The 18,601-nt window shown below is 38.2% G+C and overlaps 2 protein-coding genes across 3 annotated transcripts in view; both read right to left on the bottom strand.

The window, feature by feature from the left end:
* Nucleotides 1-18,601, bottom strand: part of LOC142339038 (methylglutaconyl-CoA hydratase, mitochondrial-like) — a 398,030-nt gene that overhangs the window by 366,412 nt on the left and 13,017 nt on the right. The gene's annotated exons all lie outside the window — the stretch shown is intronic.
* LOC142339039 (calcineurin B homologous protein 1-like) overlaps nt 442-18,601 on the bottom strand; it is a 416,603-nt gene continuing 398,443 nt past the window's right edge. For both annotated transcript variants that reach the window (XM_075388690.1, XM_075388691.1), the window contains exon 4: nt 442-735. In XM_075388690.1, the coding sequence (XP_075244805.1) occupies nt 532-735 (204 nt within the window). In that variant the 3' untranslated portion in view covers nt 442-531. The remainder of the gene's footprint in view (nt 736-18,601) is intronic.

The following is an 18,601-nucleotide window of genomic DNA, read 5'->3' as shown; positions in this document are numbered from 1 at the left end:
AAAGCACTTGTTCGTGTTAGTGTCAGAGCATCTTTGAAGCAACTGGGTCCACTAATAGCTCATGTCGGATTTATTCGCAAAATGATCTTGTTTCGCAAAACTTCTGGGTCTCAAACCACATTGTCGAAAAAATTCTACTGGAACTACCGCATCTTCCTCAATGTTATGAAAGTATTGAAAATTGAACAAAAACCATTTTGATTCAGAATAGGATTTTTTCTGTTTGCATCCCCAGTACGTTACACCCCCCCCCCCAGTACAGAGCAGGTACCATTACACAGTAAATCATTATGTAAATATATAGCACGTGCAAATAATATGCGCCCACTAAACTGGGGGACACAAACGGAAAAGATCGAAGCAATAAATAGCAATGACCAGTACATAGCGAACCAAAACCTTTCTGCGAAATTTTCCCACTTGCTTATATCAAATTAAGTATATTTGGAATCCTGTTAAGACATATCGGAAAGAAGTTAAGTCCTATGATTATGTAAAGTTAAGTTACGATGACCTTCACAGTTCCATTTCTCAGTGCAAGAACCTGATGCTCATTTTCTGTTCAAACTCGATGTTCTCCAGTGCCTTTTTGAACTGGTCAAACGTGATGAGTCTGTCTGGAGCGTTCTCGTCACAATGCACCACCTCGTACACTGCCCTGTGGGCAATGCTGTTCAACTGCTCCTCCGATATGTTGTCACCCACCATCATGTGCAAGATAGACACGATCTCAGACTGAAAAATGCAACAGTATGATAGAAGGGATTAAATACTTTGACCAAAATGCCAGAAAAATTGAGTTGACCAACAATCTGATCAGAAATTCTTTAAAAGAATAAATTGATTAAAAAAATCAAGAAACAACTGGTAGATTATGAAAAATGATAAAGACCTAAAAACCTACAAAAAGAATTTCGTTTTTCTACTCATTGCAGCTGTTTCAACATGATTTAGATGTATTCATTTTTACAGCCTTTCTCAAATAAATTCAATTCAATTGAGATATCCTCAATTGACATTAATTCCTTAAAATAAAAGAAAGAATAAACACTGAGGTACAAACCCATATCTCACCCAGAGACATTTGCATTCTAGCCTAAGCAGTTTTTTTTGCAGATAGATGATATGTTTGAATGGTTTGAATGCATGCTCATTTTTCAACTGATCTTATTGAAGTGTTTCCTTAACTGAGATCACTTCTGACTGCTTGTCATCATTTTGTGCATTGGTTTGAACTTTTTTCGGCGCTCGTGCGGCGATTTAGGAACAAGAAAAAATAACCGTCAAATAACCGCAAATAGAAATTTTTACTTAATTTAGTTTACTTTTTTTATTCTTTTGCCCTTTTTAGAAAACTATAACACTTCAGCCATCTTATTGTTTGAAAATTGAAATTAATTAGCTGAAGGCAACCATTTTCAAATTTATGTTCTGTAATCAAATCTAAGTTACAACTAAAAACCATTTCAAAGATTATAAAATCTCTAGTTTCTCACTCCCTAATTTTTGAGAGCTATTAAACATAAATGAGGTTTAAAATTCCGTGGGTCACTGAAAGCAACATAGAGACTATACAAAAAAATCAAAATCTTGAAAACCTTGCTTGACATTGGAGATAGATTTCAGAAATCTGCGCTATATGCAAGTTTCATTGGCCAATATAGTCCGAAAAAAGCAACATGGACGATGACAGATATCAAAGAACAATTTCCAAATTTGCAAAAAACTGCTGAAGTTAGCATTTTCGAAACACAAAATTTAAAAATGACAACTGAAATGAGGTTCTAAATTGTGAAAGACCTATAACTTACAGAAAGTGCTAAAAACGCGAATAGGATTAAGAAGCTAAAATCAATGCAATTGATCAGAAAAACCACCCTTTGGCTCATCTCGGGACTGGGAAAAAGTTTCAGGGGATATAAACTTTTCGCCAAAGTTAACTTCGACGGATGCCAAGCGGAAAAAACCTAAGTTAAAATAACAAATGTTTAGAAAAACGCAACTTGTTCAAAAATTAATTTTTCATTTTAAAAAGCCTTCAAATCATCTTCCTGAAGCTCTGCACTTTCTACTCTACAAATAAAAACACTGTTCCCTGTCGACTAGTTCCCTCGGGCTTTTACCAAATCGCCACGTCTTACAAGCTCAAAGTTGCCAAAAGACGAGTGAAAACATTTTGTCTTCTCTTGCTAGTCATTGTTCCACTGATTACCTATCCTAATTCCATTAGGACGGCGATAAGTCCACTTCGTGTTTCTATATTGTAGTCCAATGGTCGTTGCAGCCCATAAGCATCTTGAACTGGAAGGGCACCAACTTCCATCAGTTGAAGCGCTTGTTTGGGCGAACACTCGCGTGATTGAACTTCTGCATGTTACGGTATTAGGAGTTCATATTTCCAAAAGAAAATTACAGGCTTGCAAAGGCTTCAGTCGACGGCACCTCTGCACGCAGTCACTTCATTTTGACAGAAAAGTATTTGTTCTTTCTTAGATATATCAATGATACCGTTCAACCACTTTCCAGGAAAACATATGTGATTAGCCTGTTGTGTCTTCTCTGCATTACAAGCAGAGCTACATGAAATATAGCAGCCTCTTCAATTTGATTGACTCTTTCTGCGCTTACGTTGACGTAATTGCCCTCGAACATTTCGTTATATGAGCAATCTATTGTGCTTTGTTATATCTACTTATATCACAACCGTTGGCTTAAACCCTTGTCTCAGAAATCCGCATCGCAAGGGTTTAAACTGTAAGGACGCGCACCGCTCAGTCACAGTAATATTCTCAGAAAAAGGACAGTTCAAAATTTTATTACTGGCATCAGTTAGCGGAAATTGATCGTTTTACATTCTCTTTGACTAACATTTGAACTCGTACTGCAGTTCGGTGTCTTCGTATCTGCTGAAAACTGTTCACGCACGAATGGCATCCTTGACAGCTTCTTTTCAAATAAAATCAGATCGAGGCCGGTCTTCTTTATCATTAACAGAACCTTCACTTCTCATTGAAGCGGTGGGGGCGAAGGAGTTGGAAGGGCGTTTATCTACTGCCATATATAAAGTTCAACTTATTGCAGCAGAACAATTTGTCTGCTCTCAGCACCACTTAATTTGATACAATAATTGAAAACCGATCAGACCTGACAAATACTTAAGTATCGCGATAAATGACTGTCTCCTTAGTACAGGGTTTACACAACGTTTTCCAAGCCTGCAAGTCCAGCTTGAAAGATTTGCAAGTAATCTGTTTTTCTCTCTAATTAAGTACGGTTAATTTAAAGTTGAAGTGATGATGAATGATAGATTTGAGTCGAAAAACTTTGTCTCTCAAATTGAAGTACGGTTTTTTTGGAGTTGAAATAAAGATGAACGCTAGATTTCAGTCGAAAAACTTTAGACTTTTCATTTTACTTTGAGACAAAATCATTTCAATGTAAGTTTAAGTGAAAAATTCACGTGGAAAACAGCAGAACAACAGTCAAAGACCAAGCAATTTCGCAGGAAAACTTACTAACAAAACGCCTTTTTTACACCTCTGACATCATGAAAGTCTGTTAGAAGATTCCTCATTTCCTTCAGCTTCTCCGTACTTTTGAATTTTCTTTTGCGCTTTTCTTTGGGTATCAGTTTATTTTTAATGGAGTTTTCGGATGTTCGTTTTATGCGGAGCTTTTTGACGTTCAGTGTTTTCACTTGCAGTGTAATGAAAACATATTTCTAGCATTGAAAAAGTCAAATTCAGATGTTTTGTTTCCGTGTTTTTTGGTAACTGACAGTTAGCAATGTGGGACATAAAGTCAAGCTTTTTGCGGCAAATCATCTTAACTTCCATATTTAGCCATCTTGAAGTTGCATCCGCAACATGCTCCACGGGGGCAACAGGAATAAGAGGGTAAAACACGAATAAATCCACCAAATAAATATGTTTCCAATTCCAGTTAGAATCCATAAACCCAAATTAAATTGAATAAAACCATATGCAACCCCCTTTGCCTAAAACCGGAGCGCAAAAAATATCAACAAAAAAGCTAATCAGCGAAAACACGGACGAGACCGGACACGGGGCGGACGAAGGTGCCGTAAGCCGTTTTCACTTTAACTACTCTGTTGTTACCATCTCGTCCAGGGAACACTTCTTCTACTCTTCCCAGAGGCCAAATACCACATGGGGTGGAGTCTTTCAGGATCCACACCACATCGTTGACTTTGAGTGAATTCCCGGCGTTTTCGGTCCATTTTGGTCGCTTTATCAAGGTCGGTAGGTATTCCCGGACCAGTCTACTCCAGATGTGGTTGAGGAATTGTTGAACATTCTTCCAAGACTTCATGTTAGCTGGCTTGGTTGACGGGAAGATACCAGGGGGAAGAGAGTTGTAAGGAAGCTGAAGTAGAAAATGGTTTGGCGTCAATGGTTCTTCGTTTTCCATGGCGTCCGACACGTTTGTAAGTGGTCTGGAGTTCATCATAGCTTCTGCTTCAACCATGATTCTGTGGAAAACGTCAAAAGTAAACTTTCTTGACCATAGAATGATCAGGAGCGTCCGCTTGACACTCTGGATCAGCCGCTCCCAAGCGACGCCAAAATGAGGGCCATAAGGTGGGTTGAAGTGCCACTTGGTGTTCTGTGCTGCAAGTGCTTTGTGAATTTTATCCTTGTCGAGATCATTCAGACACCGTTTGAGTTCTTCTTTGGCACCAACAAAAGTCTTACCGTTGTCACTGTACAAATCAGCGGGCTGACATCTTCGCGAAGTGAAGCGGCGGTAGGCGTTCAGAAAAGTGTCTGTATTCAAATCTGGACAGGTTTCCAAGTGGACAGCTCGCGTTACCAGACAAGTAAAGATGAGGCCGTAGTGTTTCTGAAGCTTATCTTATCCTTCCTCAATGTAAAATGGGCCGAAAAAGTCTAATCCGCAGTTGGCAAATGTAAACTGTTTGTTTTCAGTCGGGAAGCGGCAATCAGGTAGCGGTGCCATAAAAAACTCAATGCTTTGCGGTTCGAAACGTCGACAAAGGAAGCATTTGTATCTAATGCTCTGCAGTGTTCTGCGGAGACCAATTACGTAGTACCTTTGCTGTACAAAAGCCTTAGTGGCTTCTGTACCCTGATGCACACAGATGCGATGGGCATGTTCGAGGTATAAACGACAAATGTGATCTTTTGCATGAAGTAGTATTGGCCGCTTGGCCAACTCGAGTTCACTGGGAGCAAAAATTAGCCTTCCACAGACGCGTAATATACCGTTTTTATCAAGCATTGGGTTTAACGACCTGTGTTTGAATTTCGGGTCCAGTTTGCGGCTACTTTTTAGCAACTCGATGACGGTTGGGAAGCTATTGACTTGCGACATTTGTATCAAGTAAGATTTTGATAATTCAATGTCTTCAACAGTGTATTGATGGTGATTGTCACGCTGTTTTTTCGCTCTGTAGATCAGATTGAAAACAGTAGCTATCGTTAGCAAAATCTTTGTACATGTTGAAAACTGTTTAGGGTCGAGTACTGGTTTCTTGGTTCTTAAGGCAGATCATGTTGTTGCAGCACAAATCGGCATTTGCTTTGTAGGTCTACAAAAGACATCATTTGTGGAGAGAAAATCTGGTGGCTTAAACCATTTTGCTTCAATTTCCTTGGGTTCTAAACCACGAGTACCATGATCAGCTGGGTTTAAGTTTGTCGCAATATGATTCCAATTGTCAGGTTTGCTTTATACTTTTATTTCTGCAATGCGATTAGCAACAAAAACTGGTTGCTTCTTGGAAGAACCAATCCAGTCAATTCAACTTGACTATCCGTCCAATAAAAAACATTGCTATATTTCAACAGAGAGTTCATGTCTAACAAAATTCAGAAGTCGAACACCTGTGACAGATGCCTCTAGTTCCAACTTTGGAACGCTCAACTGTTTTACGGGCGCTACTTTGCATTTCACGATCACAAATGCAGTTTGTACTTTGTTGCTGGTCTTATTCAAGCTACTGAGGTAGACAACAGCACACGTTGCAACAATCGATGCATCAACAAAAACATGCAACTGGTTCTCTGTCTCCAGTAGATTCTGTGTTGTCATCTGTCGTGGAATTTCAAGTTGAGGCATAGAGTGATAACAGTTAAGGAGCTTTTGTAAGGGATGTAGAAGTTCAATTGGGAGTGGCTCGTCCCATTTTCTACCTAACTTCCAAAGTTGCTGAAGAAGAATTTTGAACTTTGATGTCATTGGGCCAAGAAACCCAATTGGGTCAAAAATCGATGACACCAGACTGAAAAGTTTCCGTTGAGTGTATTGTTCAGCTTCTTTAGGGAATTCTCCTAGGGATTTCATGAAAAATGTATCTTTTTCAAGGTTCCATTTTCGTCCGAGGACTCTTGTTTCACTCTTGGGCTCCTCGAGGTCTTCTGGAGTAATACACTGAAGAGCCTGTTGATGGTTTGACAGGAATTTTGTGAGGCGGAAACCACCGGCTCTCAGGAAATTCTTTACTTCAAATTCAGTCGCGTTGGCATTTTCAGGAGAGTCGAAGGACTGGATGTAGTCATCCATATAAAATAAGACTTTATAGAGCTCTGTGCTTTTGGATATGTCTCGACGTTGTCCTCTGCGCATCTGTTCAAGACAGAAATTGCACAAGATGGTGAGCAAGTTGCACCGAAAATCAATCTGGTGAATTGAAACTGTCGCACATCATTGTCAATAGACAATAGGAAACGTAGTGCAGATTGATCTTCATTTCGGATGCCGATTTGCATGAACATTCCTTCAATGTCTGCCAAAATAGCAATAGGTTTTTCACGAAATCTGACCAAAATTCCTATTAGACTGTTTAAGAGGTCTGGTTCTGTTAGAAGATTGGAATTTAGTGACTCGCCTTTGAATTTTGACGCTGCATTGGTGACACGACGCACTTTGTTTGGTTTGTTTGCGCTTTGAACAGGGTGATGCGGCAAGTACCACATTTTCTCAGGGGGTGGGTCTGTCATTTCCACTGGCTTGACGTAATTTTTCTCGAGATCTGTGACAAGAGTCTGTTGGAACATATCACTTAGTTTTGGATCATTATTAAGTCGTTTGTTCAAACTGTTTAGCTGATTGAGGGCAGAAAAATAGTTATTTTGAAGATTGGCAGGTACTTTCCATGGAAGACCTATTTCATACCTTTCCCCTGTGTGGTTGATAGTACTCTCAAGTATTCCAATGGCAGACTTTTCATCTTCAGTGATAGTATTATCTTCTTTTCTGGTACCATCGTTCTCTATTGACCAAAATTCTTGTATCAAATTGTCCAAGGGTTGTTCTGGACTTTTCCGACAGACATGGTATACAAATACTTTCGATTTATTAGAAGATTTTGAAGAGCGGTTTCCTAGTGTGTTCAGGTACTCTCCTGCAAGTGTCCATCCAAGCTTTGTCGTTACTCCGAAGGGGCGGATTTCGGTGCCTTGAATTACTTCAGTAGGATGCGTGAAGGCAAAAGCATTGACACCAAGGAGTGCTCCAATCTTACCTTCGGCAATGTCTGGGAAATATATGTGCCGAAGTTCGTTGAATGCATCGCAAACATAGTTTAGCTCAGTGACATTGGCTGCATTAACGTTTAATGTAGAGGTGCTGTAGGCTCTGGATATTTGGAACTTTTCATCAAACTGATTGAAAGGGCAAACTGTTATTGGTTGCTTTATTTTTGATAGGGGCATTTCGTAATCAACGCTTAGATATTGAACAGTAGTTGAAGATTGATATTCGCGTGGGAGTTCCAGTTAGTCAGAAACAGCATCTAATAAAAACGTAAATTGACTGCCGGGGTCAATGAGAGCATACGTGTCGAATACTTTATCTTCTTTGATAAAGGATACTGGCAGCAGCTGTAACTGCTCAAACCAATATTTCGGTGTACTGGATATTTGGTTGACATTGAAATTTTGGCTGGTAGAAGGTCCATTCAATTTCGCACGTTTCGATGACTGTTGATTGTCATTATTTCAAAAAATTTTTCCGTACCTGAGATTTGTTTTTGGGTTTGAATTGTGTTATTTTATTCTGAGTTGCTTCACTACTTTTTTGCGTTTGTGAGTTGCTGTCGTCCTTCGATGACCAATTTTGTTGACCTGAGGTTTTAGTTTGCTGTTGGACGTTGCTGGTAGTAAAAGCGGCATGTGTTCTGCTGAATTGTTTAGCTGGATTATGTAGTGTTGTATGGTGAAAACCATTACACACTTGACAACGCTTCGAGGAGGGACAAGTGTCTCTGCGATGTTGATTACTTAAACAGTTTGTACACAAGCTATTTTTCTGGATAGTTTGAAATCGACCTTCAGGGGACAATTTATGGTAGTCTGAACAAGTTGCAACAAAATGCGGTTTGTGACATTGAACACAATTTGTGTGCTTGTTTGCAAACTGTTGCTCATTTTTCGAGCCGTTGTGATTAACCTTTCTTTGATCTAAATCGTTCCTTTGAGACTGTCTTGCAGTTGTTTGCTTAAACTGTTCTTGAACCGATTGTTGTGCTGTCACAGCAGAATAATTACCGTTTTTGTTGTGAGTGAAGGTACTGGTTCTATTTTCCTGGTTTACTTTGTCATAAACCCTTGCTTGAACATCAAGCCATTTTTGAAACTCAACAAGGGTAGTTGTTGTAACATTCTCTGTCAGGGTGTATTCAGTCCATTTAAGAAGCAAGTTGTGGGGAATTTTTTCCTTCGCTTTCCTCAATAAAGTAGACGATTGAAGGTCGGCTTGAAAACCTAGGTTCTGAAAAGCCTGGACAAGTCTCTTTAGAAATGAAGAGAATGCTATGAAAGATTGCTTGTTGTAAGAACTGTTACATTTCCAGCTCTCTAATTGGTTGATAAAAGCGTTGACAACAACTGAAGAGTCGCCAAAGCGGCTCATTATCTCGTTGAGGGCTGTATTATAATAGGATGGATCACAAGAGTAAGCATGTATCAGATCCTTTGCCTTACCCGACACTGAATTCTGTAGGTAGGTTAATCTGTGTGTGTCAGTAATTGAAATGTTATTGTGAACCATTGAGAAAAAATTATTTATCCACTCGTGATAGTGCATGGGGTTACCATTAAAATTTTGCAATTTTAATGGCGGCAATTTGATCGAGCATTTTAGGTCGACGGATGTTGGCTGAAGATCACTATTGGTCATTGAGGGGACAAATTGTCCAGCTGTAGCAAACACTGGAGCCTGATGCTGCCTTACGCTTGAAGTTGGCAAGATGTTAGTTGGATAAAGATTAGGTAGAGGGGGAGGTCGCAAGTGCGAAATTTCGTCGCTTGAATGACTTTGATTTACAGCGGGTTCAGCTGCCATGTTCTTGATGGGTAAAGGATATGATAAATAAGCGTTTGTGTTGTTCTGACCAATATCCACTATACTGGTTTGAGTAGCCGGATTGAAGCTATGGACTGGTTTGTTCGCTTCTTGAGAGGTTGTGGAATGCGTTGTAAGAAGTTGTAGATCGCTCTGAATTGACTGAATGTTTGCTTGCGCTGGGGTAGTAGATGGGTAAACAGGAGGCCTTTGAATTGCTAAACCCTGAATTGGGAAGCTGTTTGTCAAGGTTGTGTTTTTTACAGGATCATTGGGACCGATGTTGAAAGAACTGACACGTTGCACAAAACTGTTTTCAGGCTTTTGAGGTTTGAGTTGAACATCTTGTTCTTTTGAAAAACAATAGCTCTGGACATCCGAAACTACGTTTGCAGCTGTTGTTGGTTGTAGATTGTTTGTGAAACAATAATGCATAGGCTGAGCGTAGTTTTGTTTAGGTGAGTGAGGGTTTTGATCTATTGTCACGTATTCAGGTCCATGATTAAGAGGCTTGTCAATAATTGCTTTGCCAAGGAATGGGTTTCCACCTTCATCTTGAAGGGTTAGACAAGGTACGTTGACGTTTCGGAAGCCTCTCTGACTTTCAGGGGTCAAAGATAAACTGAAACGGTTAACAAACTGCTTTTGTTTGGATTGAGAACCGCTGAATTCTAAATCCTTTGCCGTAAGGAAATTGGGTTCTTGGTTCAACTGATGATCCAAGTTTGACATGTTGAGAGGCGGCAAAATTAAGGTTTCTTGCTGATGATTAGCATTGGGTTGTTCTAGGGTGATTGATGCCGTTGGATGATAACGACTAGCATGATGTGTTGAGTTGGAGTCAACAAACTGGTTTCTGTTCTGTTGATGGAAATTTTGTTGTTGATTTATCAAATGGCTAATAAGAGGATCATGGATTTGCTGGTTGTTCAGGAATAGTGATGGCTTGACTGGTCTTGGAGGAATGGGCGGTGGATTAATGAAGACTGTTGTGTCGTTCGGTTGTGAACTGGCTGCTTGCTCGACAAATGTTTCTTCAGTGATAACATTGCGTGTTGGTGTTGATCGTTCTGAATCCAGTCGTCGGCTGCTTGGGCGAGAGGGAATTGTGACGTCATCGCGAAATCTTGTTGAGGACTGGCTCAATAGACCATCATCGTCCAATGTGTCAACTTCCAGTTTGGATTGCTGCAGTCTGGATGTTAAGGCTTTCTGTCTGTCGAGAATCGAAGTTGCTGTACTCTGGTGAGGCTTCGCCCTCAACACTGCTTCTGTCTTCTTGTCCAATTCTGTTTGCAGCGTTTTGGCTCTGCTTATCAGTAGATTTAATGATCGGAAGCTCTTTCTATCGTCTATTGCCTTCTGTAACAAATCAAGCTGGCTTTTCAAAGAACTTTCCGTTGATTTAAACATGTTTACTGCAAACTGACACTCGTCGTTGTTCCTTTGCGACATCTTTGATCTCTGTTGTTGTTGTTGTTATGCTTGTCTTTCAGGTTAAAATGAAAATGGCAAAAAACGGAGCGACGAACTTTTGATGTCAAAATCTAATTTGGCTAATCAGCCAAAAATTTCCTATAAAAGTTCAGCGGCGCAAATTTTTTCAAAAACAAGAATCCTAAGGTTGTGGTGGTGCTAATTATAGTAGATTTTATTTGCTAAAAAAAGAAAAAAAATCTCGTTCGAACGTTTATCGTCTTTTTTTTACAGGACCAAATAACTGCTACGAATAGATTTTCTTTTTTGTTTTCAAATAGTTCTTTTTTCTTCGGACAATGACTGTAAACTTTAGTTTGTGCTTTCTCCCTGAAGGTAAGCAAAAAACAACTAGTTCTACTGTTTCACTTTTACGAGAAGCCCAAAAGGAGGTTGCTGAAAAAAAATTATATCATAAATTTTTTTTTTCGGAGCGACTAGGCAACGAGGGGTGACTAAATGGGGTGACTACTGATACCAAAAAGAAAAGGCTTCTCATTTTACAATGGTGACTTCTGAAACCAGTAAAAATTATCGATTTCTTCTCGGTAACTACTGGAACCGTGCAAAATTTGTTCTTCTGATTGGTGACTTCTGAGACCAGCAGGGGAATAGTGACTTCTTCTCGGTGACGTTTGTGACCGCGGACAAGGAAAAAATTAAACGGATCTTGAAGTTAACAGGGGAGACCTTTTTGCGTTTTTTTTTTTTGCTGAAGGCTATATTTTATATATATCGTTTTGCAAATCTTTCGAAAAATCAGAACCTTGTTCTAGCTGGGAAGTTGTTTTTTGTGTTTTGCTTTCTTTATCGGAGGTGTTCTTGGGATTTTGTAATAAGAGTTTTCTATTTTTAAAGAAACCTGTTTCGAAGTTTTTTCTGTAACTCTTATTGATTCCAGACTCCGAATATAATATATTCGAAAAGAAAAATTTTGAGACAATTTTCAAAATCTCACTCAAAAAATGAGTTAGACTGTTTGATTTACAGTTTAGGTTTTTTTTGTGCAGTCCGAAAATCGAAACCGTTTTTCTTTTCCTTTTTCGAAAGGCCTTTTTAACTTTCGGCAATTGCAAGGTGACTCAGAGGGCTAGTTTGACAACTTGGTTTGCTTTCAAGGCGATGTGTAGTCAGAAAAATACTATTTTTCTGAATTTTTTTCTGATTTCAAAAAAGTTTTCTTGGCAATTCGCGTTATTGAGATCACAATTCGATGTATTGACCTAAAAAGCTTTCTCTCCAGTGTAAAATTAACTCACAGGGCTATCTTAAGAGTTCAAACTGCAAATAGACAGGGTATAAGGTCAGGAAATCAAAAGGAGTTTTTTTATTTTTATTTTTCTGGCTTCAGAAAAAATTTAAAAAAATTCCTGATCTTTCTTGTTTTTGAGATCCCAGTGTACTATATCGACTAAAACAACTTTCTGGCTACTGAAACACTAACTCAAAAAGATAGTTTAAGAGCGTATTTTGTGAATTAATAGGGTATGGGGGTCAGAAAATTGAAATGGGTTTTTTTGATTTTTTTTTATTTTAGAAAAAAGTTTCTGACATTATTCGTGTTTGATGACTCAGTATACTAAATCGACCATAATAGCTTTCTGGCTACTGCAAAACTAACTCACAAAGATAGTTTAAAGGTTTATTTTGTGCATCAATAAGATATGGGTTCAGAAAATCAAAATGGGTTTTTTGATTTTTCTGATTTCAGAAAAAAATTTCTGTCAATTCTCGTTTTTGATGACTCAGTATACAATATCGAACAAAATAGCTTTCTGGCTACTGCAAAACTAACTCACAAAGATAGTTTAAAGGTTTATTTTGTGAATCAATAAGATATGGGGTCAGAAAATCAAAATGGGTTTTTTGATTTTTCTGATTTCAGAAAAAATTTTCTGACAATTCTCGTTTCTGATGACTCAGTATACTATATCGACCAAAATAGCTTTCTGGCTACTGCAAAACTAACTCACAAAGATAGTTTAATAGTTTATTTTGTGAATCAATGAGATATGGGGTCAGAAAATCAAAATGGGTTTTTTTGATTTTTCTGATTTCAGAAAAAAACTTCTGACCATTCTCGTTTTTGATGACTCAGTATACTATATCGACCAAAATAGCTTTCTGGCTACTGCAAAACTAACTCACAAAGATAGTTTAAAGGTTTATTTTGTGAATCAATAAGATATGGGGTCAGAAAATCAAAATGGGTTTTTTTTATTTTTCTGATTTCAGAAAAAATTTTCTGACAATTCTCATTTTTGATGACTCAGTATACTATATCGAACAAAATAGCTTTCTGGCTACTGCAAAACTAACTCACAAAGATAGTTTAATAGCTTATTTTGTGAATCAATACGATATGGGGCCAGAAAATCAAAATGTGTTTTTTGATTTTTCTGATTTCAGAAAAAATTTTCTAACATTTCTTGTTTCTAAGACTCCAGTATGAGATATCGACTAGAATTGCCTTCTCGCTATTTGAAAACTAGCTCAAAAAAAATAGTTCGAAGGCTTTTTTGGTATTTCATTAGAATATGCAATCAGAAAATCAAAATGGATTTTTTGATTTTTCTGATTTTGCGACCGTTTTTCTGACTTTTGGCCTTTTTCTCATCAAATTTTTCTTTCAAAGTAGTTAAATTGCTTTTACTTGCTATTAGAAAAACAAAACTAGTCAAAGTTTATCAATCGAGGTGTTATAGTAGCAGAAAACAGGTTTTTGGGGGACAAATTTCAATTTTTTGGTGGCTTTTTGTCGAAAAAATTAGAGATTTTTGGCTCGATCTAACCGGGGAACAGGACATCAGAGGTGGCGTCTGAGACCTCGGGCGGACTTCTGCTGGTGACGTCTGAAACCAGTAAAAAAACTAGAACCTCTTGTAGGGGTGACGTCTGAAACCCAACTTCCAAAAAAAATTGTTCTTGGTGACATCTGATTCCAGTAAAAAATCCATGCAGGAGATCGTTGTCTGCTCTTGTCACAACCAAGTAATCGTTAGCGTCTGTAATTGTAACATCAGAAGGTTGAATGTCGGTTAGTTACCATTAATATGTAATGAAAACATATTTCTAGCATTGAAAAAGTCAAATTCAGATGTTTTGTTTCCATGTTTTTTGGTAACTGACAGTTAGCAATGTGGGACATAAAGTCAAGTTTTTTGCGGCAAATCATCTTAACTTCCATATTTAGCCATCTTGAAGTTGCATCCGCAACATGCAGATATACAAGTGACCTGATTGTCAGACTTCAATGAAATAAAATGTACCAATTGTGGATGGTGCATGCTTGTTTTGCCCGGGTGCTCACTTACTGAATTAATGATCCCGATTTACGAGGTAACAATGATGTTTGTAGAACAGGAATTTTGCATAGGGTGGGTGACACTATAGGCGTCATTTGCACCCCCTACCAGACTTTTTTGTCAGAAAAAAGTTTTTTTGTCAATTATACGGCAATTTCTCATACCTATTTCCCAAACTTAGAATGTGGTATTTCATGTTACTTGCAGAACTGTGAAACAAATTTCTTTGAGAATGAAATGTTTCCTTCCGCGCGCCTGAGTGGAGTGAAGAATTAAATAAAAGCTAACTTCTCGTGAAACTTATGATTTCAAAGTGGGCGACAATTGTCACTGTGTAGTTTTATTGTCAGCAGCGCAGTGAATTATTGAGATTGCAATCAAAGTGAAAATGTGCGCGAATTTAGCCTAAATCAAGAGAATTACATCAACTTGTCTGAGTGAACCTGTCAAATTTTTTTTAATTTAAGTCTGTCTGGTAATCAGGGGAAAAAGGTCGTCTAAGCTCAATTGTCTGTCCTCATTTCTGTACCCATAGACGACCATGGGTACAGAAATGAGGACAGACAATTGAGCTTAGAGGTATATAGACTCCACAGTTGAGTGAGGAATTGCTTTGAAAGGCATACAGTTAGGGAAAGAAAATGATCAGGAAAGCTTCACTAGAACTGCGGGAACTGAGATCGGTATTTTACTGAAACTATGAAAAATAGCACACCAACACGCTCATCACAGAACCCGTTATATCCATTATTGTTTTAAGTGTAAAAAGCAATTTTTTCCTTCCTCAACTTAAACATAAGGAGCGTAAGAACTTTTAAAAACGTGACCCTTTATTTTGACTCCCGATCCCTTGTAGCTGGTAAAATCATAGACCATATTTGTCCATCTTGCGGAGACTTTCTTTCTTAAAGGTGAATTGAAGGAACACCACTCAAAAAACAATTGATCCGGTGACGAAGTGCGGAAAAAAGTGAGGAAACTGAAAAATTCCGATACAGTTACGTTGAATTCTGGAAGCTTTCATAAAAACAAAATAAAGCAACAAATAAATTAGAATTAAGATCATGTATAACATGACTACGTTTAATTAAAAAGACTGGTGATCCACCGTCACTTTGAGCCTCTTCGCTTCTATCACTTTGTATGTTATCCGAAACTGATTCACTTTTTTCTGTTACCGTTTACTTTCATCGCTATTTTAAATTCCTCTGAAGAATAAGTGTGCCGGTTGAAACCGGGCTTCGACCTTTCTTAAACAGAAGCTTCAACATCCGGTATTAAACTTTGTTTAGGATGAAATTACTGCCTAAATTTGTGTTCTGACTGCTGATAATTAAAAGGCACTTTTTATTTATGTTTGATATTCTCCCAAATCCTAAATAAATTGATTGTCTGAGGAAAGGCCGTGACTTTGGTTGACGTTCATCGGGATATTTCTGCCCCTGGATAATGAAACAATGGATAATGGATAAATAAAGATTTCGTTCAACATCATAAACCTCAACTAGTTCAAATTGATTCCGAGAGATTCAGTGGGAAGGGAGTAAAGTATCATTATCCCGCCATAGAGGTTGCTAGCGTCAATGTAAACTATTGGCGCCAGGTCCATTTTTACATTAAAACATTTACAGGATTAAAGGCAGTTTCTGATCTTCAGAAGACTGACGCCACCCACCAGGAATAATTCGCTCAATCATATCAAGCAAGAGACGGCCATTCATCAGCTCAAGCTGAGGCTCGCACCTGACATGCACTTTCCGAGAGGTTTGATGCTGTATAGAACTGTGCACGATTAATGCGATAAATTTTGTAGCGGACAGTCCTGTTCTTCGAATCATCAGGAGAGCTGGGTGACATCACCCGTTAGGTATAGTTATGTCAATGTTCTTGTCTTTAAGGTTGTTTTTCTAGTGTCGTAGGCAATGACGTGCAATATTGTTCAATTTTTTGAGAAAATCAGCGTGAGCATAGGGAAATAGTTTCAAGAGTTTACTTTCATCTTTATTGTAACCAAGATAGTCAAAAGTCTCAAAAAGTGAAGTTTTCGCAACTTCATCGCGATTACGTTTCTGCATCTCAATGTTTGAACACAAGTATCGAGAGCTACAAATTTTTCATCGTTTCTTGCTATTACTATTTCACGGACTTTGGAAGTCTCTGATGCTGAGTATCATACTTTTGCAATATGACTCCTCATTTGATGTTGCTAGAGTTGGTGTCTAATTCAGCAATCTACGTCTGAAATCCGATAAACTTCCCGCCGAAGTGGCAATGGCCGACAACTTTTCCATAGTGGTTCCTGAAAGCAACACTGCAGATCGAACAAATCGAGAAAACTTTTTTTGATGGTGCTTTCCCCGCGCAGGGCGAAAATTTTGACTTCTCTCGACAGAAATACTTTGTTAGCTTCTCCATTTTGGATATAAATCTCTCCACGCAATCAGAGCCCTTGTAAATATCGAAGAGAACACGATCTGGGTTTCTGCGTCAACAACCATCAAGCAGTTGTTGCAAGGAAAACGCTGCTCCAGAGCACATGTTGCCGAAACCTTTGGATGTTTTTTTGCTGTTGTCACTGGTACTATAAGGGGTGGACACGGTTGATCTCATTCACAAAACACTCAAAAATCTTTTCCTTTGATTTTAAAAATAATTTGAGCAAATTATATCTAAAAACTCTTGAGAGGATTGTACTACCAAATATTTAATTATTTTTAAGCTAATATCATTAACACAAATTGATGCAGAAAGTTCGTAATGTTTTCGAAAATTTTTAATGACCAAGTTAATTGAACATAAACATAAACCGACAAATGTCGGAAGAATTGCTCTTGAACGACAGGCGAGGCAATTTGATTCATTAGGGGCTCTAGCCTAGATCAATTTTTCTTTATGGATGCAAAACTTTGACCCAACCGGGATTCGAACCACTGACCTCTCGATCCATGGCCGCCCTCACTAACCATTGAGCTACAAGTCCAGTAATTCTGCTACGCCGCAACCGATTTTATATTAGCAACTTCGGAGCACTAGAGATCACTCAAAAACGATGAACGAAAGCGTGAAAAAGTCACGAGAAGTCAAAGAATGTTCTAGAAAAGCGCAAATTTGTCAAGCGAAAGATTTGCGTAAAAAAAGACACACACGTTTACAATAATTGCTATGACTGCGTTCAAGAGCAATAAAAAAATTCTTTTAATCACCAGAATACGTTCGCTTGAACCTAATTCAATTCCAAAGTCTTGATATGTTTAAGCGGCTCATTGGTATATATCGAAAAGTCCACTCGGCTGCCTTGCCGAGGGGTTATCTCAGTTGTAAGTTAGCACATCCAATCTGGGTCAGAGGCAAGGTGTTGGTGGCTCCAAATTTTGTATTTGTTAAACAATAAGGTAATCCACTGTGAAACAAGAAACAAATAACTTTTTATCGTTTGCACAATTGATGTTCAACAGGATTGATTCCCTCCTTAAATGACCACCATCAGTAAACGGCATGAATATTGATCACCGACTGGAACATAATGTACTAATTTAATCATTACCTTGCCTATTGAGAGAACTTGCCCGCCACTTCCATAGCTCGCAAATAATAGTGGTTTTGAGATTGCCAACGACGTCTTCGAACATTGTGTCGGAAATTGCAAAATGGTATGCCTTGATTAAACTTTTTTTAGGCTCTTCATTGGCAGGTTTTTGAACTCATTTCAACCTAAACTGAACTTGTTGCGGAACCTGATTTGTACGCGTCCCAACGAAATTGGAAATTTCACTGCGTTTTTCAAATAAATACTTCCAAAGTGCTAGTGCTAAGTTATGGCAGGTGTTGAAGGACTTGTTTCATAATGCGTCGACCCAAAGACTGGGACATCAAGATCGTTTTTCACGTGGTTCGAATAGTCGAGCTTGGACATGCGTACCATCCCTTCAAAATTGGTGCATGGTCAAACAAATGTGAGTTCTTACGTAGGGAAAGTGAGCTTTCAACCTCTTCAAAACAGTTGAAGCAGCTGAAAGTGAGTGCCTAGAGGTGAAATTCATGTTTCTGGTTCGTAAGAATATGATTTCCTGGAACTCTCCATGCGGCTTTTGCAATTTTGTGAAAAAATTCAGTTAAAATTTAGACTTTATTGAGCCTAAAATGGGGTTGATAGAGTTTACCCTAGACAACTTTTTTTATGAGGATTTAATGTTAGGATAGTTGTAATAAAAATGGAGGATTTAATGTAAGGATAGTTGTAATAAAAATGGAGGATTTAATGTTAGGATAGATGCAATGTCAAAATCTTCGTCAGTATATGACTGTTTGAAACTCCAAAATTTCAAAGTATAAAAGCACAAATATAAAATTTTCGTTTGAAAATTGCTGTGTTTGCAGTCAACGATACAAGCCTCTGAACGTCTTTTGAGACCATGTAGGGCGTTTTATTGTTCGATTGTCACAAGAATTAATAGTTTTAACAAACGCATCCAATTTATCTAGATATGAATACG

The sequence above is a fragment of the Convolutriloba macropyga genome, chromosome 5 (genome assembly GCF_964194025.1).
Source record: "Convolutriloba macropyga chromosome 5, txConMacr16.3, whole genome shotgun sequence".
NCBI lineage: Eukaryota > Metazoa > Xenacoelomorpha > Acoela > Convolutidae > Convolutriloba > Convolutriloba macropyga.
This window is presented reverse-complemented; position numbering and strand designations above follow the sequence as displayed.